General features: G+C 40.4%; 1 protein-coding gene across 3 annotated transcripts in view; it reads left to right on the top strand.

Moving 5' to 3' along the window:
- Nucleotides 1–25,465, top strand: part of Arhgef6 (Rac/Cdc42 guanine nucleotide exchange factor 6) — a 119,291-nt gene that overhangs the window by 32,923 nt on the left and 60,903 nt on the right. For all 3 annotated transcript variants that reach the window (XM_052170581.1, XM_052170580.1, XM_052170582.1), the window contains 4 exons: nt 3,553–3,637; nt 5,731–5,855; nt 8,381–8,582; nt 18,528–18,598. In XM_052170581.1, the coding sequence (XP_052026541.1) occupies nt 3,553–3,637; nt 5,731–5,855; nt 8,381–8,582; nt 18,528–18,598 (483 nt within the window). The remainder of the gene's footprint in view (nt 1–3,552; nt 3,638–5,730; nt 5,856–8,380; nt 8,583–18,527; nt 18,599–25,465) is intronic.

The following is a 25,465-nucleotide window of genomic DNA, read 5'->3' as shown; positions in this document are numbered from 1 at the left end:
CAGCTAATGGAATCTTGAGTATATACTGGACAATACACAGATGATATCATCACAGCTCTGTCATGATTTGACTTTGACTTTAAAATGCACTTTGGATAATTATATAATTTACCTTTCCACAAGCACCAGGCTTTGCAGATAGAAAGACAGATTAATTCTCCACGTTGAGACAATAAAGCTGGGTGTGTGGTAGCTCAGTTCTATAATACTAACACTCTAGAGGCAGACAAAGAGAATTCCTGTATACACTGTGCTCCAGGCTAGTCAGAGCTACATAACTGTCTCAAAAACAAACCAAAGAAAAAGAACAAACAACAACAAAAACTGTGGTGTTCTTCCTGCTTGAGTGACTTGTACAGTACCTCATTTCTCCTTGTTTTTAATCTCATTGCACCTTAAGGGATGCTCCTCCACTTTTTTCCAGTTGGGCACCAGTGCACTTGGTGTTTCTGAGCATCCTCATCTGTAAATTCAATCTCACATTTCTCCTTTGCATTATGGTCTCAATGGCTGGCAATGAATAAAAGTGATATGCTCTTTTCAAATGGTAGTTCCTTCTTTAAAGGGGGCCCAGATCAAGTTCACTGAAGAAAGATCTAGAGTAGAGCTTCCAATAATCACTTTGGAGAGGCTGAGGACATAGCTCTCAGGTTGAATACTTGTTTAATGTGCGCAGAATGATAGGTTTGATCTTCAGGACCATATAAAAAAGGCCATGGTTCTGCTCACCTTTAATCACAGAACCCAAGAGGAGAAAGCAGGAAGCTCAAAAGTTCAAGGTCATTCTTAACTGCAAAGTATGTTCAAGGCCAACCTGTGCTACATGGAACCCTGTCTCAAAAAAATCAGTTTAGGCTGCTGATCCACCACATCCTGGCCCCTGGCTTCCTGGACAGCTTCCCCCTGCTCTCTGCCTATGTGACTCGACTCAGTGCCCAGTCCAAGCCTTTCTGTCCTCCCCGACCATGTGAAGTGTCCCATCAATGGCAATGGGAAACAGTAGTGGGCCAAAGAGACAGGAGTCTCTTGTCCCCCTTTTACCAGGACTAGTACAGTTTGTAAGACAGAAAAAAAAATCAGTTTACAGCTTAGGAATTTATGGTGTAGCGAAGCCTATCTATAGGTGTATCTGGTCCCCTCAAATGCACTAAAACAAAAACCCCTGTGCATTGTTTTTCTACTGGTCTCTAAAGGCTGCGTGTAATGCCTTCCTGAATCATTCCTGCTGCTCTAGAACAGGCTAGCTGTGAGAAGACAAGCATCTGTGGATATGTTCAAGCATATTTGGGTTTTCTCAAAAGGGAACTGGGTACAGTCCAGGCAACTTCCTCATTTGACCAATGACTCTTGTTGATGCATGTTTTATTTTATGATCAACTGATGTGTTCTAAAACTCAGTCAAATACCAGGATATTTTAAGATTACCAGTGTTACCATATGTAAGCCATCAAGCTCAGCAAGGAACAACGACACAAGTACAACACAGGTTTTACCCTCATGTCTGTTTTAGCGTTGCATTTTGTTTTTAGTGTAAAGTCTGCCCACCTTTCCCTTATCTGTCTAACACGCATATCCACACGCACAAATATAAGCACAATCCCACTGGAAGTATAAGATTAAAAAAAAAGAAAAATGAACTTCGCAGACAGCCATAGTTAGACTCAGGGGATTACAAAGCAAAAGAAAACATAAATAAAGGGAAGAGACATGGGGGTGGATAATAGGGGTGTGGGCGGATTGTCAGAGAGGGAGGTATGACAGTGATGAGAGCGCACTGTGTGTGTGTGTGTGTGTGTGTGTGTGTGTGTGAAATTGTCAAAGAAACTGAACACAAAGGAAACATGGAGACTACCTTGGTGACCATTTTGGCATAGATGTCATGAACTCTCTCCCACTGGGTCAGTTCTAGGGGAGATTGATTATGTCATCCTCTGGGGTTCAGGATGCTCTCACTACCATCTATTGTATTGTATTTTCCTTGGCTTTGGCAAACTAAAATAGAACCTGTCTCAGTTTGTCCCTGGAAACATGCTTTTTAAACATTTGGAATGTAGTACTATTTACCTCTTCAGAAATGTTAATGGTATCCTTTTATTAAATGTCTATCTGTGCTTCTTATTTGTTTATTTGCACTCCCCCTCTCTCTGCATGTGTATATGTGTGTGTGTTCCCATGTCCACTCCATAAATATGGTTATAGAGGCCAGTAGATGACAACTTGAGGAGTTAACATTTTACTGTCATGTATGAATTCTGGGACCCAAACTCAGGTTAGACTTGCTATCTAGACTAAGCAGGCCTTGAAGTTTCCGTGATCTTTCTGATTCAGATAATTGCTGAGTGATTACAAGTGTGAGTCACCATGCCTGGCTATTAGCGACACTATTGGCTGCCTACTTTAGATTGTGTTTGTGCTTCATACTAGCCTCAATATACATGTTAGAGACTATAAGAAGCCTCAACATATCATAATATAGGAATATATTTTAAAACCAACATTTTATTTTACATTGAAAACAATGATGCTGGTGAAATGGCTCAGTGATTAGAGGCAAGCCTGACCATAGTTAATGTCCAGGGACACACACACACACACAAACACACATCACACATACAGAGCGACAGAGCCGGACAGACACAGAGAAAGATAGAGAATGTATCAATAGGTAATTGGCACTTTCAGTAGGAACAGTAACCTATCAGAGTGCAAAAACTGGCCATGCAGATGTTATTTTTAGGCAGGTCTCACTCTAGCCTAGACTGACCTAGAACTCACTCTGTAGCCCAGGCTGGCCTAAATTTTATGGTAATCCTCCTGCCTCAGACTCCCAAGTGCCAAGACTGCAGATGTGACCCACTTTGCTTGACCAAAGTGTCAGAAAGGCCTGGCATCATATCTAGAAAGGTCATCCAAAGCCAGGAAGAACTCACAAGCTCAGGCAGATGAAGAGGCAGATCCTTGCTATACACAGATGAGAAGGGCAAGATCAATCAGCAGAAAAGAGGAAGTGAGGCTTTGAGCAAAAGGCAGGTTGGGACAGCAGTTCTGCAATGTGGCATTGGGATCTTAAGCAGTTGGGCAGCAGCAGGGAGGAAGGGGAGGAGAGACAGGGACTTGTGCCAGTGCCACCAGTGAGGACAGTTAATAAAAGGTAAAGCAGAAAGCTTCACCTCCGTATTAGTAGGTCTCTGGAGAGGTGCTGGGCAGTAACGGGAACCCCTGCACACAGTCTTCCTGTAACTGGCTGAGGAGCTTCGTATGTTCAGGTCAGGAGAGTGGGTCTGAGCATGCGCTTTAGATTTCCTGGTGGGTGCTGCCTTCTCAGCTTGCCTTTCATATCCCAAGTGTTGTTTTGTTCTGAGTCACTGATGGCTGCCACATGCCATTAGGCAGCTCAGCTGCTGCTCTAGTTTCTCCAGAAGGTATGCAGAGGTTTGCATCTTGTCTTGTACATTTTCCCCTCTTGAATACTAAAGCAAGGTGTCTTTCACAGTTTCATTTGTTGAGTTGATTATTTACAGTGTCTTACGTTTCAAATTTCCTTTCTAATAGGTATTTGAGCCTGATGACCTCTATTCAGGGGCCAATTTCTCCAAGGTTCTGAATACTCTTTTAGCTGTCAACAAAGCAACAGAAGGTAAGGCATGTTGGTGATTTATGATCCATGTTTCTAGAAGCTAATTATGGCCACAATTATTCAAAAGGTGCAAACTTCTTCCCTCAAATAAATTTGAAGACCATAAAATATTTCATTTTTATAACTCAAATGTACCCATCACAGAATAACAAGAAAAAAATACATACTAAAATATTCTAATATTCTTAAGATAACAATAAGAACCAAAAAGTGACTTCATGCAAAGCTTTTGGATCGTCAAGACAGACAAAAAAGGGAAAGACCAGTTCCTCCTTAAAAAAAAAAAAATAAGGTTAACAAAAAACAGCCATCACTTCCCTTTCTCTACCAGAGATATTTTTCTTGTAGTTTTCCATAGGCTATAAAAAGGAGCTTTTCAATAGCTTTGCACTTGGAATGAAACCTCAGATTCCCCAATGAATGTAAAGAGTAGCTTATTGAAACATTTCATATCCACTGTATTGGAGATGATTAAGTATAATCCAAGTAAAGATGAAACTGACAAAACTGTACTAGAAAATCATTTCTTCTGTGACATCATGTCTTAACTGTATCAGGAGTAGTCACTGTGAGTTCAAGTGCTTTGAGCCATTTCCCTGGTCTAGGCTATCTCAGTAGCTAGCTCCAAGTGGTCTTATTCAATTAGTCAAATACCACCGGTGGATATAGGGATAGTAAAGCCCGAATTATAGATAAGGAAGGCCAGGCCCACAGTTATGCAACTAGAAACTGGATAGCTAAGCTGGAATTCAAATCCGCACAAAACTGTCCAGAGTCCTTATGCCAAACAGGAATCTCGCTGCTTGGATGGCTTAAGAGCTCAGTACTTAACTGTGCTCAGTACTGGACACGCCCTTAAGAAAATTACTATCTATTTACGGGGACTCAACTTACCCATGTGAACCAATTAGAGAACCAAGCAGAGAATATAATCAAGTGCCGATTAGGACAGAGAATCTAGGAAACCATCAAGTAATTATAGTTTTACCCTAAAGAGCTATAGATAATGGCAAGATGTGGAAAAATACTTCTCTGAAGTTGTTCTTTTGCTATTTGGGAAAAAATGGTTTGCAAGGCATATAGAGACAGAGAGCACAGCTAATTCAAGTGGCTATATTTAACGCACATGACAAGTATCCAGTTCTGGGAAGGGAGGATGGTAGAATTCTAACATTATGCCACACAAATTATACGTTTCTTTGCCAAACTCTTCTAGCAAGTTTTACAGTCTCTTCGCTCACCACAGATATTTATAAAAATACAAGGAGGTGAAAGTGAAAACCCACAGCCTCAAGGAGATTACTCGGATGCTGGGCCTGTCGCCTAGGGAATGTTTGGGCTTTAGACTTTTGCAGTTTATATCTTTTAAAAATAAGTGGAAAGGAAAGGAACCTCATTTGAATTTGTCAAGAAGCCAGCCTCTCCCTTTAATACACTCTCAGCAGGCTGAAAACACCCAGCTCAGCTCAGGCTGATCAAATTTCACAAAGAATCAAGTAAGAGAAAGCTCCTGTGTTTGATTTTACAAAGTGATTCTAGTACCAAGATTGCATCTGTCTCAAACACACCCTCTCCCTCATTCTGAGTCTCCACCCCACCCCAAAACACCAGGGAGACTTTCTGTTATGTGGGCCACACATATTTTTGCATGTAAGCAAAGAAGCCCTAAGTTATGAGCCAGAAAACAAAGAGAGAAATTTGAAATATTTCAAAAGTATTAAGAGCCACAAACAGCTGTTTGGTACCCGATATAGGTCTGCCTTGGATAACAGGGCATACATACTGTGGCAACTGGTTCCGTAAGGGAGAGTTGTAGGGAAATGGGTTAGGAGAAAATGTGGTTCTGCCGCTGTTTTTCATTATACTGGACAGCAGTGGCCAGTAAGGTTAAGAAGAAAAAAAGTTGGCCATTGAAAAGGAAAAAGGGAGGGGGAGGCCTAAAAACACAGCCTGTTTGGAGTGATATTGTCCCAGGAGCTGCTAGGATGGCTTGGGCAGTGTCCTGGGCTGGAGCGTCTCCTGCTGTAGGTGGTTTCCTGCTGTGAGCCTTATGTATTTATTTGTTTTCCCCATGCCTTTTCCTCTCTTCACAGATCAGCTCTCAGAAAGACCATGTGGACGGTCCTCTTCTCTTAGTGCTACGACCAGCTCTCAGGCAAACCCGCAGGCAGCCGTTCCCAGCACAACTCCAGAGCAGCAAAGCGAGGAAAAGGCGGCGGTAAGTAGTGTCTGTTCCCCCCCCCCCCCCCATTCCCTAACCACTTTGCTTTAAACATCTGTCAAGTGGGATGAACATTTCACATTAATTCCCATATGCAGTGAGGTAGATATTATGTTTGCTTGGGGTGTCACCAGAGTATGAGTTACAGAGTGAACTTCTGTTCAAGGCGGAATACTGGGAGAAAGCAGGTAGGTGGAACTCCTCAGGGGTGAAGCACTGTTGTTTACTAGAATTCAGCTAGTCACTAAACTGAGAATGTTATGCAAATGTCAGTCATTATGAGCGCTCCTGATGGCCATCATTTACTCTACCTCAAGAGCTTATTAGAATCAGCTGTTACCTGGAGCTCGCAGGCAATCAATAAATTCTCCTTATTGTTCTGGTCTTGATTGCACTCTCTTTTTTCCCCCCTTGAATTCCTGTTGAGCAAGAAGGAAGTTTAGTTGGATATGGTGGCACAAACCTGCATTCCCAGCACTCTGGAAGCTGAGACAGGAGCATCACTAGTTTGAGGTTAACCTGGGTTACATTGTACATTGAAGTCTGGTGTCTCAAAAAAAAAAAAAAAAAAAAAAAAAAAAAAAAAAAAAAAGAACCACTTTTAAATATCAGCCCATGACAAATCTCTATACTGGATCACCTACTTGGCTTTGCATCTGGTCTTAGATCAATGGTTCTCAACCTTCCTAATTCTGTGACTCTTTAATATAGCACCTCATGTTGTGGCGACCCCCCAACCATAAAATGATTTTCACTGCTACTTCATAACTGTAACTTTGCTTCTGTTATGAATTGTAATGTAAATATCTGTGTTTTCTGATGGTCTTAGGCAGCCCCTGTGAGATGATTATTCAACCTCCAAAGGGGTCACCACCCACAGGTTGAGAACCACTGTCTTAGAAGCTTTGATTCGGGAGGAAATGCCATTTTCTGTTCTTTAATTCTTGTCAAAAGCCACTGGCTCACTGTAGGTCACCACAACCTGTTATTTCCAGAGCCATCTAAACAGGTGCTTCTTATCCTTTTTTGAGGTCACCTCTTCCTCCTCATTCTTTTTAGACAGGCTCTCACATAACCCAGCCTGGCATAAAACTTGCTCTGTCTTGGGGGGGGGGGGAAGAATGATCTTGAATTTCTGATCATCCTGCCTCCACGAGCTCAGTGCTAGGATTACAGGTGTGTTCAATCGTACGTGGTTTACACAGTGCTGGGGATCGACCCGGGGCTTCTTGCATGCTAGATAAGCATTCTACCAAGCCTGTCACCACCAAGTGTACCCCCCCAGTAGAGACGCTGATAAATGCTATGGCACCATATTCTTTGCCCTCTCTTAAACTGCGTATAAAAGCTCATGTAGGTAAACTAATATGAGCAAAGAAAGCGACCCTGAGCTTATCAGATCTCATAAGGGTCTGTGACTTTTAGTTGTTAAACCCAGAACTTCTGGCTTACATAATTGTCAGTGTTATGAGGTAGTGTCATGGAGTTCAGGCTGACCTTGAAAACTCTGTGTAGTGGAGGATACCCTTGAGCTCCTGATCTTTCCCCCTTCAAATCCTAAGTGCTCAGATCATGCATGTGTGCCTTCACCTACCCAGCTTAACGTTGATCACAGTGTAGCTGATCTTTACTTATGACCAATGGCTGGTCTAGTTAAGATTTGTTAGTAACTGCGAGATGGGACTGATTTTTATAAGAGTGGGCTAGTAGCTAATATTTACACCAAGTTTTATGTTGGACAGAAGCAGGATGGAATGGTATATTAACTGACTTTAGGAGCTGGTTCAGCTAAGTAGCTAGGTTTAGGAAAAGAAGAGGGAAATGAAAGCTAGCTGTGACTCCTTCAAAAATATACATTCTGAGAAATGCAGTTTTTTATTTTAAAAGTTTATATTATTATGGTTGTTATTGTTTGCGTGTTTTATCTGTGTACGAATGCAGAAGCATGTAAAGATCAGGCAACACCTTTTGGAAGTCAGTTCCTTCCTTCCTCCCTCCCTCCCTCCTTTCCTTTTACCATGGGCTCCAGGAAGGGAGCTCAGGTCCTTTTCTCCCTAAATACATTTGCACATGGATTTGTGCACTGGTAACCTCCCCTGGACCTATTCATAAACTCTTAGATTCAAACCTGAGACTAACCTAGGCATACTGCCCCATGCCTTGAATCCTAGATTGTGGGATGTTGAAAGGCAGGAAGGCTGTGAGGCCTGCCCAGGCCACATAGTGAAGCCCAGGCCAGGTGTTTTGTCTGTATTATGTTTGTGCACCACTTACAAAAGTGCCCAAGAAGGCCAGAAAAAGGCATCAAATTCCCTGGAACTGGGGTTACATATGTTTGCAAGCTGCCATGTGAATGCTGGGAGTCAAACCTAGGTCCTCTGTAAGAGCAGCAGCATTGTTAACTGCTGAACAGATTCCTGGCGTTATAATCTTGATCATTCCACTTTGTCTACATATACATAATTTCTACCCATGCCTCGATTAGATAGGCAGTTAATCCAGTGTGGCTTTTGTTTCTCTAGGAGATGACGGAAAATGGAAGTCACCAGTTGATAGTAAAGGCAAGATTCAACTTCAAGCAGACTAATGAAGATGAATTGTCAGTGTGTAAAGGGGACATCATTTATGTCACTCGAGTTGAAGAAGGAGGCTGGTGGGAAGGCACACTAAATGGGCGAACCGGATGGTTCCCTAGTAATTATGTCCGAGAAATTAAACCCAGTGGTAAGTAGAGCTGTTAAAGTCTTCTTAAGTGTGAGACTTGTTCCTTCTTGGTATTCTTATTGAAAATGTTTTATTTTAAATTGCTTAACACAGTAGATCCATGCATGTCGAAAATAAGGCTAGAACAGAACTGGGAATAATTAGATATGTTGAAACAAAGCTGTATTTAGATTATGTGACAGCGAAATAAGCAAAGGAATCGAATGTTAAAGCAACTGCTGAGCTGTGAAGGCGAACCTCTCTGCCTAGCCCAGAGGGTCCAGTGCAGAGTCCGTCCTGCTCCTTTCAAAATCACCATGGCAGAGTACAGAACTAGAGAAGCTAAGAGCTGACTTCCCTTTTTAGCTCTCCAGCTTTTCAGCAGACCTAAAACTGCCTCTGAGATGTGAGAGAGAGGAGTCTCCCAGCAGAAAAAGCTGCCCGACCACTCTAAGAACAAGATGGTCCTTAGCTTACTGTAAGCCATGAGCTACTTTTCCCTTTCTTGAACAATGAACACACGATAGACTCTAATTGCCCTTTAGAAGTCTCTTTTAGAGGTTTTTTGGTAACTTGTTTGTCCTTCTTTAAAAAGAAGGCACATTCTTCTTGGAATAATAAGCAGAAATTAGCAGGGTCTTGTGGCATATATCTGGTATCCTAGCACTGGGGAAGTGAGAACAGGCAGGTTAAGAGTTTAAAGTTATCCTTACCTGTAAAAGAAGTTCTTGGCTAGCTTGAACTACATCAGACCTTGTCTCAAATAAACCAACTAACAACAGAAATCAATAGAACCCTTCCAGAACCAGTTTATGATAGTACATGATAAAACAGATAAAAGTGCTGTCATTACAGCTCTTCATTAAAAAAAATATTTAGCAAAGGATCCTTTCAGTTATTACTCCTTTTGTATGAGCTTCTTGGTTTTTATTTTAATGCTTCCAAATTGGTGGGTTCAGAGGAATAAAGTGCTTCTGCCAAACCTGGCGGCCTAAATTCAATCCCTAGGACCCATACAGTAGAAGGAGAGAAACAGCTCTCAAAGGTTGTTCTCTGAACCCCTACATTCATAGTGCATGCCCCCTAAAACAAACAGATAATTTTTAATTAAAAAACAATATTGTGGGCCAGTGAGCCACTGTGGGTGCAGGTGCTTGCTGCACAGCCTGGCCCTAGGCTGATCCCTAGAACCCATGGAAAAGTGGGAGGAGGGAAGCCACTGCACAGAGCAGCCCTTTGACCTCAGCATGGCTGGAGTACCCTTCCCCCACCCCCACCCCACACACAGCATGCTCACATATACACGGAATCTCTCTTTTCAATGATACTTTTAATTAAAGATATACACTCACTCTAAATTCAATAAAATAAAATATTTCATAAGTATAGTATAGTTAATAAAGTTCCTTCTTCCCTCCACAGCTATTCTCAGATAACTATCACTCTTAGAAGATATTCCTTCAAGAACTTAAGATGTAACTTAGCTGTGCTACTTTGTGTGTTCTAGGACAGGAGAGAGGAGCACCTCATTTAATGGAATGTGTTTGTATTATGGAGGATTTATAAATATGTGTTTGTATAGACATCTCATCAGTTTTTGTCATGATTGGGCATGGTCCTACCCAATACATGCTGGGTAAGCGATTTACCTCTGATCCAGAGTCCCAGACCTCAACATTTTTATTTACTGGGAATTGAGACATTTCTTTTAAGCTCTGAAGTATTTTCACAGACCTTGCCTGGAATTTTCTTGGTTCTGATTATTTTTACAGCTGACCTCATCTCCTGCTGTATCTTTCCTTTGACATAATCTGGTTGTCAGGATCCCTAAACCATTTTCTAGATTTACACTGATGTTCCCTGATACAGTGGCCTCATCTGCAAAACTCAAAGGATCAGCTTTTGCTGCCTCGCCTGAAAATTCCAAGCATTGCTTACAGGGCATTGGAAATGAACAGCATGTCTCTCACTGTGATGTCTTACAGCAATGTGAGCTCTTACAGTGATCTTTTATGGACCCCTAGGCCTTGGTCTTCCTTCCCTTCAGCCTTAGGATATTCTGGGTTAAGACTCAGAGTAGCAAGCTCTTGGTCTGATCCCTAGAAACATCCTGCTCAGGGCAAGTCAGGCTTCAGAATCCAAGAAACTTGTGATGCAAGAGAAGGATGGGGGGGGGGGACAGCCAGGGCTATACAGAGGAACCCTGTCTTGACTCCCATCCCCGCCCCTGCAAATAAAGACAAGAAGAATTTGCTGGGCTGGAGAGATGGCTCAGTGGTTAAGAACACTGACTACTCTTCCTGAGGTCCTGAGTTCAAATCCCAGCAACCACATGGTGGCTCACAACCATCTGTAATGGGATCTGTTGCCCTCTTCTGGGGTGTCTGAAGACAGCTGCAGTGTACTCATATAAAATAAATCAATCTTTTAGAAAAAAGAAAAGCCTAGGGTCTGATGTGTATGGATCACACACCTGCATCTCTCATGTAGCTCACTGTCACTGTGTCCTCATCTTCCCTGTTGCTGTCCTTGTCACTTCTATAATCTAGTCTAAACTCAGTAACTGGGGAGAAACCCAAATCATGGCTCCTCCCAGAAAGCATAAAAGCCTATGTCACCACAGTAGTGCTACCCAACCTTGTCCTTAGTGAATTCATTCTCCATCACTCATTCCATTTTATGCACACTGGCTTCTTGGCCTTCCTGGCTGCGCAGTCATTGGCAATGCTCTCCTTAGATGGCAGAACTGCTGCTTGCCTTGTGACCTTCCGGTCTGCTCTTTGTGTACATTGTAGCCAGCACCTTCCTGAGTCACCCAGGACAGAGCTGAATTCTGTGTCTGGTGCCTCGCTCCATCTCTTTGTCCTGCTTCAGCTTTTGCCCTATTGTTTTCCTTCCCCTACTAGCCAACAGGTTTCCTTCTTTAGTTCATTCACTGCCCACATTGACCCTTTTACACTTAAGTACCATGAGAACAGATATGCTCTTCTGCTTTGTTTATGCTCGGTTACTCTTTGTTATATGTCTGGGTGTGATGGCTCATGCCTGCAATTTCTGGCACTTTGAAGAGTGAGACAGGAGATTGACCATGAGCTCAAAGCCAGCTTGGGCTACAGAGTGAAACCTTGTCTCAAAAAAAAAATAATCAAGACCAAAATAAAATTTTTTGTGTGTAAAGTGAATATGGCCAAAATATATGATTTACTTGAAAAAATTGTGTATATGCCACCTCATGCTTTATGCAATGAGTATACACCAGTAAAAAAAAAAAAACAGGCTCAGAAACATGGAAAGATAATATTGTAAAATAAAGGAATTTTGTGAAGTAGGTTTTAACATTGCATTCATCTTGTCCTTTGAGTGTCTGCTAACCACTTAGGGTGTTTGTTTGGACTCTGCCCTGGGACCTGCTTCAGCTTATGTGTGTAACACATGAGCCAGAGTCAGCAATACAGATAAAGGTCTAAGCAAGAGTGATCAGAGCAATGAAGAACCAATTCGATTAGCAATACCCTAAATTGAAGGGTGGTGAGGATTTGACTGGTGGAAGGGTAGACAGAGCGAGTTAAAGAATGTTTATAGGAAGACATAGAGAAGCATACAGGATGCTTTTCCTTGAGAAGGAATACATAAAAAAAAAAAAAAAAAAGACTGGACCCTTGAGCTAAAGCTCAGTAAAGAGGGGTGTGGCTATTTCAAGTTGCTTTTTACTTTCTACTAACATTTTTTAAACACTATTTTTTTAAGGTAATGTACAAGATAATGAGTTTCATTATTATATTTCCATATTCTCCCCTTCCCTGTCCCAGCTTTCCTCTAAATCTCCATCATTCCTTCTCCTCCTATATATAACCCTGCTTCTGCTTTAATGGCATTATATGCATGTATACATATTATGTAGATTCTACTTAAAAGAAAATATACCATATTTTCTTTCTCCTACACATCACCCTTGTTTTCACCTCTCCTGTTTTGTCTTAGTCACTGTTCTATTACTGTGAAGAGACACCATTACCAAGGCAACTCTTATGAAAGAAAGTGTTTGAGTGCTTCTTTAGAGTTTCAGAGGTTTAGTCCAATTATGATCATCTTAGGGAGCATGGTGGCATACGGGCAGGCTCTGAGAACTGCATCCTGATCCCTAGGCAGATAGAAAGAGAAACTGGATCTGGCATGAGCTTTTGAAACCTCAAAGCCCACCATCAGCAGTATATTTTCCTGCAAGGCCACACCTTCCCCAACAAGGACACACCTCCTAATCCTTCTAATCCTATCAAACAGTTCCACTCCCTGTTGACTTAGTGTTCAAATATGAGCCCATGGGCAGAAATTCTTATTTAAACCACCACATCTCTCTCTCTCTCTCTCTCTCTCTCTCTCTCTCTCTCTCTCTCTCTCTCTCAAAAATATTTATTTGTTTATTTGTTTGTTTGTTTGTTTTCTACATATGAATACACCACTATTGCTCTTTCAGACACTCTAGAAGAGGGCACCAGACCCTATTACAGATGGTTGTGAGCCACCATGTGGTTGCTAGGAATTGAACTCAGGACCTCAGGAAGAGTAGTCAGTGTTCTTAACTGCTGAGCCATCTTTTCAGCCCTACCACATCTCTCTTAAGACTGTTTCTTCCCCTCATAGTTATATTTATACACTGATAGAATCTACATCTATAATCTAGATTTGGTATAAGACAAGTTTATTTTTCTGGGTCTAGATTATTTTGCTTAACATTATATGATTCTATACATTTTGCTGAAAATAACTATTTTATTATACTTTTTCTTTTAGAGATAGAGTCTCACATAATCCAAGATAGCCTTGAATCTACTAGGTAGAAGATGATAATTCAGCTCTTCTAATCCTTCTGCTTGTTTCTCTTAAGTGCAGAGGTTGCAGGCTTGTGCTCCATACCCTGTTTATTTGGTGCTAGGAATGGAACCCAAGGTATCATATGTACTATGCAAGTGCTCTACCAAGTGATGTTCATTCCAAGACCCAAGTGAGGTCTTCTTTATGTCTGAATAAACCTTTTATAAACAGAGAAAAATATGTGGTTTGGAAAAATAGCTGACCTTCCCCAAAGTGGTGGTTCTGTCATCTTTTGTGACCTGGACAATATAAATAGTGAATGATAGTGGAGAGAAAGAAAAGGACATAAATGCAGAAGATTTTGCTGAAACAGAACCGATAAGTGAGGTTACAAGGACAAAGGAAGAGATGAGGAGAACTTCAAATCTAGAGGTTACATTTGGACTTCCTGTTTTAATTCCCCAGCTGTTTCTCATACATGCTTCATGTCCAGAAAAACTGTCACTAGATTTATTTTTGGCACCTGCAACAGGCAATAGAATTTTGGACATCAGCAAAAAGAAGGAAAACTTACAAAATGAATTACAAAGGAATCTTTACAGTAGGAACAGTAAGTTTCTTATTCCTGTGCATGTGTGACATTGCTCTTCATTGTTTCATGTCAAAAAATCCATTTTAAAAAATGTTTAGTGATTCTTTGTCATTAATTGAATGGACTTGACCAGCTTTGTTTTTCCAATGCCTTAGCAATGCTACCAAAAATGTCTATGCATTCATAGTTCTGATTAGGCTACTTTGAACTAGCCCTCAGCACTTCCACATATTTATTTCTTATCTGAATGCTGCTGAGTGTGGAATTTAGAGAAAGCCTCCTCAAAGGATGAGAAGTTAAGGCAGGAGTGTAGAGCAAAAGAAGAACAAAACACCAGAAACTGGGCCTGGGGCTGTAGCTCAGATGGTAAAGTGCTTGCCTAGTATGTAGGAAGCCCTGGGTTCAGTCTGCAGCACAGAGTAAACCACTGTGATACTCCCTACAATTTCAGCACTTAGGGTGTGGATGCAGGAGAATCAGGAGTTCAAGGTTGTCCTCTCCAACATAATAACTTAGAGACCAGCCTGGCATATGTAAAACCCTATCTCAAAACTAAATAAAAAATAGTTCCTATTTTCCAGGACTGTATAATAGTAATCTATTTCATCCCTGATGTTGGTATTAATACCACTACTGGTAGTAGTGTTGGGTTTTTGAGACAGGGTTTCTCTGTATAGTCCTGGCTGTCCTGGAAGTTGTTCTGTAGTCCAGGCTGGCCTTAAACTCAAAGAGATCCACCTGCCTCTGCCTCCCAAGCACTGAGATTAAAGGCATGTCCTACCACTGCTTGACTCGTAATTGATTTAAAAAATAAAATTAAATTAATTAAGCCCCCCTGTGTGTATGTGTGTATATGTGTGTGTGTGTATGTGTGAGTGTGTGTGTGTGTGTGTGTGTGTGTGTAAGCAGAGACTAAAAGGACAACTTTTGACAGTTCTCTCCTTCACAGGGATCAAACTCAGGTGGTCAGCCTCATTGGAAAGGGCCTTATCTACTGAACCATCTCATAGTCCCTGATAATAGTAATTTGTTCTCCCTTTCTCTTTCTGTCTCACTCCTTTCACTGTCTTATTAGATCTTTGATGATTTCATTGATTTTTCTTTAAAAAAGTAACCCTTTTATTAAATTTGCTCTTTGACAATTTCACATGTTTTTGATACATTGTGCTTTCTACTGCCTTTGCTGCCTCTTACATTTCTGAAGGCACTAACTCTTTTTCATTGTCTTCTGTTGTCCCAGTCACCAAGCATCTACTTCTCTTCTATAGGATTGTCCTTCATTCTTCTTTGCATAGTGAACATTGTGTCTCAATTGCATTATGCATTTCTTTAGCCTTTCCTGCCCTTGGCTGTGTCGTAGTAGGCACTCCTTAAGTGGAATACACTTTTCTTGGCCTTGCCTCTGATTGGTGACCACATCTTGCTGCTATCCACACACTAACCACAAACTGACTTGCTTGGTTTCTGAGACCAAAGGAGATGGGGCATGTTCCATGCACTGTGGCTATAGACCTTGCTTGTACACCTAAAAAGTGGTTTTTATTTATTTATTTTTATAGACTTATTTTTATGTATATGAGTACACTGTTGCTGTACAGATGGTTGTGAGCTATCATGTGGTTGCTGGGTATTGAACTCAGGACCTCTGTTCACTCTGGCTCAAAGATTAAAATCTCTACAAATATTGTTATATGTGAGTACACTGTAGTTGTCTTCAGACACTCCAGAAGAGGGCATGAGATCTCATTACAGATGGTTGTGAGCCACCATGTGGTTGCTGGGAATTGAACTCAGGACCTTTGGAAGAGCAGTTGGTGCTCTTAACTGCTGAGTCATCTCTCCAGCCCATCATTTATTTATTTATTTTTTGAGAAAGTCTCATTATGTAGCTCAGTTGACCTGCAACTCTCTAGGTATCATTAGCTACTCTAAAAGTTATGACAATCCTCCTGCCTTAGCCTGGGATTATGAATATGATACACTGCAAAAGGCTCAAAAGTTTTATTTTGATTAAGATCAGCTTAAATAATAATTGAAAAAAAAACTTAAGTTATAATGAAAATCTCTACAAATTTTGGGAAATGTGCCCGATAAAACTTTGATAATTGCTCATTATTTTGTTTCTGTCTTCATTCCTCCCCTGATTGCTTCTGCTTTCACTGCTGTCTCGCTTCTCCCTCTTCTCCTCTTCTCTATTCTTCTCTTTTCCACCTTTCCATTTCTTTTCCATTTCCCTTCTCTTTTCCTTTCCTCCCAAGAGGGTCTAACTTTACAGCTCAGACTATCCTTTTTCCTCCCAAATGCTGTTTGAATTTTAAATCTAAGAAAACACTGGGCACAGCAGTGCAATCCTTGAGTTCAGGTCCTATCACTATCTCAAGGAACAGGTGGAGTGGCTCTACATTACTCAGTTTTGTTCCCATAAAGTTATTTTCTTTCAAAGTTTTCATCATGTAAAGGCAGACATTCCTGAGTGTGGGTTTGTGTGAGCAAATATATGAGTACACTTGCAGAGGTCAGAGGTATCAGGACCTCTTTGAACTGCAGCTATAGGCAGTTCTGAGCCCCCTGACATAGGTGCTGGGAATCAAACTAGGAACGTTGGGAACAGCAGAGAATGCTCTTAACCACTGAGCCATATCTCTAGTCGTCTGTAAAGTTTTAATAAGCCACTAATGGAACAAGATGAATTGTGAAGTAGCATAGATTTCAGAAACTGGACAATACTTGTTATCAGAATAACAAAGATGACTTTCTTTGCTGGTTTTAAAACCTTATGAACATGGCCCAAATGGCATTCATTTTTACAGGCGTACAGCTGCTTTGAATACTGCCATTGGAATACTGCATTATGGTTTGTTTGTCTTCCCTATGTAGAAATTGCTTTGCTTTCTTATCTACAGGCCTCTGAAGTCAGATCAAGTCCTTCTGTGGCCATCCCAGATATAACTGAAGTCCTGTATCAGCTTCTGCCCAGTACTATTCACCAAGCCCCTTAGTAGCTCTGTCTCTGAGAATCCTATTGATTGGGAGCAGAGCCTCTTTATCAAGTCAAGCCTCTACTTTATCTAGATTCTTTCATTTCCTATCTGGATGACCTTAGGCCAAGGATATCACATCTCTGGTTTGGTGTGATCTCTCTCTCCTCTATAAAATAAGAATGATCTTCATTTTTCAGGGTGTTGTAAGGATAAATAAAATGTCTTTAGTGCTACTTGGCCCCAAATAAATATTAGGAAAAATTTAATACATTTAGAGTTAAAATTAAAATTATGTGGGAAATATTCACAAAATGATATTGTAATAGAATTACAAGACTATAGAAAAAGATGTGTGTATATTTATGTGTCTATATACATATGTGCTTATACCCATAAATATACATGAAAAGAATAAAAAGACAAAATCATTAGGATTTATGTTTCTACATTTTTTAAAATTTTTAGAGTTGGCCTATAAAAGATTCATAACTTGAAAAAATATTATTTATTAAAGAAGTAATGTGTAATGATATACTCTTACTTTGTCATGTGAAGTCTACTATGATTCACAGGGAGTGTAAAGCAGTGTATAATATAGGAAGATAATGAAATAGCAGAATGAAGAAAAAGAGACAGCACAGGTTGGAAAGATACTATGCAATGATGCTGCTAAACATTTACAGCCAGGAGTGGTGGTACATACCTCTAATCCTGGCACTTGGGAGGCCAAAGCAGGAGGATCAGGAGTTCAAGGTTAGTTTGGGTTACATGGCAAAGCCTTGTCTCATAAAGAGAAATATGAGTGTCTTGTTTTTCCATTTTAAATGGAAAAATGTCCTAGGATATCCCATGGGTATTATTTAATGGCTAAGATTAACTTTGTGAGCTGGGCGGTGGTAGTGCACACCTTTAATCCCAGTACTTGGGAGGCAGAGGAAGGCAGATCGGAAGGAGTTCAAGGCCAGCCTGTTCTACAGAGTGAGTACCAGGATAGCCAGGGCTATACAAAGAAGCCATGTCTCGAAAAAACAAAACAAAACAAAAGATTAACTTTGTAAAATAAAGGCAGAATTTTTTCATATAATGTAATAATATTAAAATGGCACAGAAAACAGAGGAGAATTGTACAGAAGTTTTCAGTGACTTCAAGATTCCTGTTATTTTATTGTTGGCAGAGTAGGTATCCCAAAGAAAGGCATGGTTGGTATTATGTTCTTTCCTGTTTGTGTGTTAAAATGCAAGTTACAGATACTCCTCAGGTTGCTTCGGTTCTACTCAGCTGTTGTGAATAAATTAAGAGGACACCCTGAGTTCTATAAATAAATCTAAACTGTGAGTGACACTCTTGCCCTGGCTCTGCCATTGCTGAGCTATGGGTTAACTCTTTGGATTGGTCCCCCCTTGGAACTTGAGGAGTCTGAACAAGATTGAACTTTGACCTTCCTCAGTTAAGTGATATTTCCACTTACTTAAGAAGGTCCATTTCCCTTTTCTTCCCACTTTGACTCTCCATAGTATATCAGTTGTCCTCTGTTATCAATTGTATGATATTAACTTTATCTAAATGTCATTTTTTTACAGAGAGACCTCTGTCACCTAAGGCTGTCAAAGGATTTGATACTGCTCCACTTACCAAGAATTACTACACTGTGGTGAGTGTTCAGAGAGAAAAATTGTTTTAACTGGACATGGAGATGTTTTACTTGTCAAACCATTGCTAATTTTGAGGTGACACAAAGGAAAGATGGGAAAAAGTTGCTTTGTGAGGTTCTCAGGTTCTTTGCATTACAGTGGTGTTCATATGCTTGTGTGCATCTTACAGATATCTAGAGGTTTTGCATCCACAGTACTGACTAGTGCTTCATAACAAGGTCTGCTGACAGTGGTGAAAGAGAAGATAATTAATATGTAGTCACCATGCTGAAATTCAGTGACATCACCTAATTGTGTATTTAAAAGAAGGCAAGTCCCTAGGTTTCTAAGATGTAATGAGTTTTACGTGATTGTACTCTGTGATTTTACTTGAGAGTCAATCAACTCATAACACCTGCTGGAATATTCTGAATTCTATTTTTGAGGAGAGCCTGAAAGGAAGACTGCCTTTTGACAGAGAGAGACAAGTGAAATGGCTCTGGCTTAAACACAGATATGTCAAACTATATTAGCTATAAATAGGGTATGTGTAGTGCTCAAAATAAGCTCCTGTTTGAAAAAAGAAATTGCATCATTCTCCTTAATCTACTCTCTGCTTTCCTTCTTGTCTCCTTTCCAGACTTGGCCCAGTCACTAATGAAAAGGTCAAGTCATCATTACCTCTAAGTTGTCTTTTCTGGTAGCCTCACAATCTCCCCAAACCTCTACTGCAATACAGCTTCTGACTTTACCCAGTGTTCTGTGTGCATTTTTACTCCATACTCATTTCATTTTGTGCATGGAAAGGAGTTTTTAATCACCGCTAAACAGGTATGTTCATGTAATTTGGCTTCGAAAATTAAATTTCACTATCCAGTGAATTTGTTCCATCCTGGTGACATAAACAGTAAGTGATATGAAGAACCAAGGAGGAGCTTCAGAGATGCCATGGGCAGCGATCAGATCAGAGGGGAACTATTTGTCAATGTGTTTCCTCTGGTTTCTAGATGAAAAGGCGTGGCTCATCCGAATTGGCCTCCCAGTTCCCTTCAGGCCTTGTCACTTCTTCTAAATGATCCTCTACTGACTTCATTTTTAAGGAAAAGACTGAGTCAAGTGAGAGTTGAAAGTGTGCCCTAGTGTCTGGGGACCTGAGGCATATGGCACTATCTCCGGATTGCAACACTTTAAAATGTTGAGAGTGGGGGGTTGAGGTAGCTCAGTGGTCCAGTATTGTGTAGCACAGACAAGAGAGCAACCATTGTGATTCCATATGCAGCTATTATGCACAAACACTGGATGGACTGCAGTTTGTATAACCCAATCTCTATTGGAAAGCATATATGTTCTTTCTAGCTTTAGTCATTATGAGCAATTTTGAAGGGGCCACCTTAGCCATAGAATTTAAGGATCTAGAGTAGATTCTTAGAAGTTCAATTTTTGGCTCAAAAGATATATATGTTTGTAATTTTTTGATATATATTATATAAAATCTCAAAAAATCTCACATATATACACATATAGTAAAGGAAAGAGAAGGTCTTGGGCTTTTCATATTAGCCAGGAGGGAAAACATATAGAACTTTTGTGTTAATATTACTTAATAATTTTTACCATTTATTTATTTATTCTATTGTTTGTTATTTTAAAAGTTTCATCTCTTGTAGCTAAGGTTTGCTGCAAACTTGCTATCTAGTAAAGGATAACTTTGAATTTTTAATCCCCTGCCTCTGCTTCCCATGTGTTGGGACAGTAAACATGCTCAGTTTGCTTATCTATCTATCTATCTATCTATCTATCTATCTATCTTTAAGATAGTATCACTTTGTGGGCCAAGTTAGCTTGGAATTGAGCACATAGCCCAGATTGTCCTTGAATGTACAATCTTTTAGCATCTGCTTCCCAAGTGATAGGATTACAGGAATGTGTTAGCGTCTTTGGCTTATTACTGTTTTATTATTGAGTACAGATATAGTGTGTATGTTATAGCTAGATATGGGTATAAAGAGATTATTTTTGTTTGGGCATTTTTTTTAATCCATACTACTTTGGAGTTGAATGTTTAGGAAAAAATTGTGACAATGAATTCAGAGTATGTCCCAAGTGATCTGAGTATCCTTCTTATCTGGCGATATTTGAGACAAATAAAAATACTATCCCATTCTGAAGACTAGAAAATCAAGTTATTCCACATGAGAGATGTTCCCATCTAATCTTATATCAACTTTCCTATTAAAGCACTGTTAATACAATTATTAGATATCCTTTATTAGACGTAGTGTCTGATTTTTTACTCTATTAAAAATAACTCATGTAAATAACAATGAAACAATATAGAAAAAGTATAAACAGGAAAATAAATGCCAACTTTAGTCTCACTAATTTGAATGATCACTACTAACACCTAACCACCTAACATTTATATATATATATATGTATATATATATATATATATACATACATACACACACACATATATACACATATATATGTATATATGTATATAGTTGGTGGTAAGTATGTATGTATATGTTATATGTGCCTATATATTTTTAACATCAAGGTAAGATGTATGTATTCTTCACTGTTCTCCTTCATGTACACATTCCAACTGTATTTGTCTCTCATTAGAGCTTTTTTTAAAGGTCTTCTATTCAGTGAGTACTTGCTAATACAAACTGCCTTTACTTTGGTACTGTGTATTAATCAAGCTTTTAGGTGAGGAAGAAAGGTAGGTGGAAAGGGAGAAAGGAGAAATAGCCATGTGCAAAAAGGAGTAAGGGCTTTTAGTTTTGTTTTTAGTTTTGAGACACCTGAGTTATTCTGTCTTACAAATATTTGTCCATTGCCCATAACTTTATGTTGTACATGAGGAGGGGCTAAACGGGTCTCCACCCCTTGGAATGGTACATTCCGCATTCAGGGTGGGTCTTCCCTGAGGTCAGTGAAACCTCTCTGGAAATATCCTCACAGACATGCACAGGAGTGTGATTCTTTGGTGACCACGTAAATTCAAGTCAACAGTGAAGATCAATACTCATAATGCCTAAATGACATGGCTTACAGAACTAGCACACACTAAGAAACACCCATAAGATTATGGCCATTCCGTAGAAACCCAAAAGTCCCATGACAGCTCTTAGGACCCTTGCTGTGGCCTCCCACAAGCTTACCTCATTTTTGCTCACTGGTTTCTCTACTCACTCCCACTCTGAATTTTCTCTGCCTTTTGAGAATATAACCACTTGTGTGTGTGTGTGTGTCTGTGTGTGTGTGTGTGTGTGTGTCTGTGTGTGGTGTGTGTGTGTGGTGTGCGTGTGCGTGTGCGTGTGCGTGTGCGTGTGTGTGTGTGTGTGTGTGTGTGTGTGTGTGTGTGTATGTGTTTCATGTTGGGATCAGAGGACAAGTTTGTAGATTCAGTTCTGTCTTTCCATCTTTTTGTTTGAGAATGTCAAGTGTGCATATGATGTGTCCTGATCAAATCTCCCTCATCTTCCCTTCTTTCCAATTCCTCCATGTCTGCTCCAGTATGTCTTTCATGTGGTCTCTTTATAAACCCACCAAGTTCATTTTCTGCTATTTGTAGTCCCATGGTTGAAGGGTGATCTACTGGAGCATGGGCCTATATCCCGGAAAGAAATGGACTCAACTCCCAACTGCTAATAGATGTTCAGCTAGGGGTGGGGCTTCATGATCCTCCTCCTATATCATGTTGTTAGGTTTTATCTGGCTTGATCTTGTATATGGGTTCTGAGAGTAGAATTCAGGTTGTCTGGCTTAATGGCATTAGCTTTTACCTGCTGAGCTAACTCAATGAACCTTACTCTCCCCAACATCACCCCTTTTTGAGGCAGGATCTCATTATGTAGCCTTGGCTGGCCTGGAGCTCACTATGTAGACTAGGCTAGCCTTAGACTCATAGGACTTTACATGCCTTGAGTGCTGCAATTAAAGAGGAACATGGCTGTGCCCAGCCTCACCACCCTTCTTAACCCACGATATAGACTATACAGGTCTCCATTGAGTCTCTTCTCCGTATTCTGCATTATTTTTCACCCTTGTTCTTCCTATCTTACTCCTCCACTAATCTCTTCCATTAGAGGGCTGGAGGTGAGGAAGTGATGGGGCTAGATGGAGCTCGTAAGTCTGTGTTGTTGTGAATGAGGTTGTTCCTGTTTTGAAAGCCAGAAAGTTGGGGGTGGGGTGGGAAATCAATCAGTACCCTTAAAGGTAGGCAAGCAGCTTTATTGGCATGACGTTAAATATAACATTAATACAGAAATATAGTGTCTCTTTTGATTTCAAGGGTGTTTCCAACATGCTGTTATTTTTTTTTCTTTCTTTCTTTTTTTTTTTTTTTTTTTTTGGTTTTTCGAGACAGGGTTTCTCTGTGTAGCCCTGGCTGTCCTGGAACTCACTTTGTAGACCATGCTAGCCTCGAACTCAGAAATCCGCCTGCCTCTGCCTCCCAAGTGCTGGAATTAAAGGTGTGCACCACCACTGCCCAGCTCATGCTGTCATTTTTACAGGCAGAATTATCTCAGACTCCTACAATGTAGTCTTGCTTGGATTTAAGGTGTTTTGTTTTGTTTTGTTTTTTTAGAAACAGGGTTTCTCTGTGTAGCCCTGGCTGTCCTGGAACTCACTCTGTAGACCAGGCTGGCCTCGAACTCAGAAATCTACCTGCTTCTGCCTCACAAATGCTGGGATTAAAGGTGTGTTCACCACTGCCCAGTTGGATTTAAGGTTTTCTGAGGTTGCCATAGTCTTCCTTTACAGAGAATACCTCTATTTCTAGACGTTTTTTAGATATTTGAGCTTCTTTAGACAATTTCTTCATATATTTTATTATTTTTCATTTTTGAGACAATGTCTTGTTGTGTCTCAAGCTGGCCACAAAACCCACCATATATTCTAGGCTGGCTTTGAACTTGTGATCCTCCCACTTCAACCTCCCACTTCCTGAATACAGAGATTACCTGTGTGCACTGCCATACCTCACAATTTCCTTGTGCTTATGTGGCTTCTTCCCCTTAGAAAACTTAGTTCTAAAGCTGTCTTCCCTACAAAGCCCTTCCAAGAAATGCAGGGAATTTATTTTAGGGGAAAATAATAGTCCAGAATAGAGATACAAAAGATTGCCATCTCCTTTTTTATCTATGGGTTCACGCCATCTGTTCTATTCTGAAGTCAGGGAAAGGTTAATTCAGCAAATGGATCCTCACTTGGCCTCATGAAGACAGAACCAGGGAGGTGAAGGCAGTGTCTGGACACAGCCTATCTTTGTAAATTTGAAGAGATTTAATCCCGATCAAATTGGACTGCTCTGAAGTTGGTTGGTCTGCCAAGCTCCTTGCCTTCTGACTCACCACTGAGGCCTTCTGTTCAGGAACACATAGCGTCCTCTGTCTGCTTCTCTCCTTATCCTTTCATATTCGATGCCCTGTGCCCTGAAAGAGGGGGATGGGGAGCGAGAGCTCCATTCATCGCCCGGCCACTCTTTTGAGTTTGAAAAAAAGCAAGAAAAGTCCCAGTGAATTTAGGAAAGAATCTCCAGCACTGCCACCACAGCAAGGGCAGCTTGTATGGCAAGTCTCCTGGGGTTTGGAGGAAGTAACATGATGAGAAAACTTTGCTCCCTTTGTATGTGTGTGTGTGTGTGTGTGTGTGTGTGTGTGTGTGTTCCTATGTGTCTGTTTTCTCCTTTTATCTTTCCATGGTTTCTAAGTCTCCAGTGTCACGTGGTAAGCACTTTTCTCTGCTGAGCCATATTGTTGGCTTTTGTTTTGTTTTCATTTGTTTTGCTTTGTTCTGAGACAGTCTCCCATACCTGAATTTGGTCTTGATCCCTGGATCTTCTTGCCAATAACTGCTCCCCAAATTCTGGTGTGCATCATCACGCCTCACCTTATTTCCAATGTTTTATTTTAATGAACATATATTTTGTTTTACAAAATGACTGTATTCATTTAGTAGTGTGCAAAGGTCCCCGCCCGTGGCTACATTCAAACAGTTACCGGGGTCCCTGGAAGGAAAGCTGGGATGTTTTTATCATTTTATGGGCTGGTCCTCAAACACAGAGCCTCAAGCATGCCAGGCAATGTGCTCCACCACTGAGCTACATCCCCAGGACAATAATTTGTATTTTCAGCAATTACTAATTTAACAGGAATGTGGTGAAAACTTTTTTTTTTTGGTATAGAATAGAGTTTAAAAAGGGTAGAGGTTGGGAGTTAGTGGTAGAGAAAGGCAGAGAGAGAGAGAGAGAGAGAGAGAGAGAGAGAGAGTAGAGAAGTGGAGGCCGGCCATGACCACTTGGAGAGAGGGGAAGGGGAGGAGCCCAAGGGGCAGAGAGGTGAGGGTGAGATGAGGGAGAGTGGAGAGAGCAAAGAGCAAAGAGCAAACTCTTTTAATTTGTGTTTCATGATAGGTGGTGTTGAGCATTATACACACACTGGTGACTTACATGTTATATATAAATACAATGTATATTCAGATTTTTGTGGGGTTTCTTTTGCTCATTTTAAGATATGGAGTGTTCTTTTGCCTATGAATTCTTTGAATTCCTTATATATTTTAGATATGAACCCTTGTTCATTATTTTTGTGTGATATATATGTTCATGTGTGTACATGTATGTGCATGTATGTGTGTGCTCATACATATGCATGTGAAGACAAAAAGTCAGTGTTGGGGGCCTTACTTTTTGGTTCTAATTAATTTTTCAAAGATTTATTTGATTTCATTTCATGTATATGAGTACACTGTAGCTGTCTTCAGACACACTAGAACAGGGCATCAGATCCCAATACAGATGGTTGTGAGCCACCATGCTGTTGCTGGGAATTGAACTCAGAACCTCTGGAAGAGCAGCCACTGCTCTTAAT

Source organism: Apodemus sylvaticus, chromosome X (genome assembly GCF_947179515.1).
Source record: "Apodemus sylvaticus chromosome X, mApoSyl1.1, whole genome shotgun sequence".
NCBI classification, from domain to species: domain Eukaryota; kingdom Metazoa; phylum Chordata; class Mammalia; order Rodentia; family Muridae; genus Apodemus; species Apodemus sylvaticus.
The sequence above is the reverse complement of the archived record's forward strand: the minus strand, read 5'-3'. Positions and strand labels throughout refer to the sequence as shown.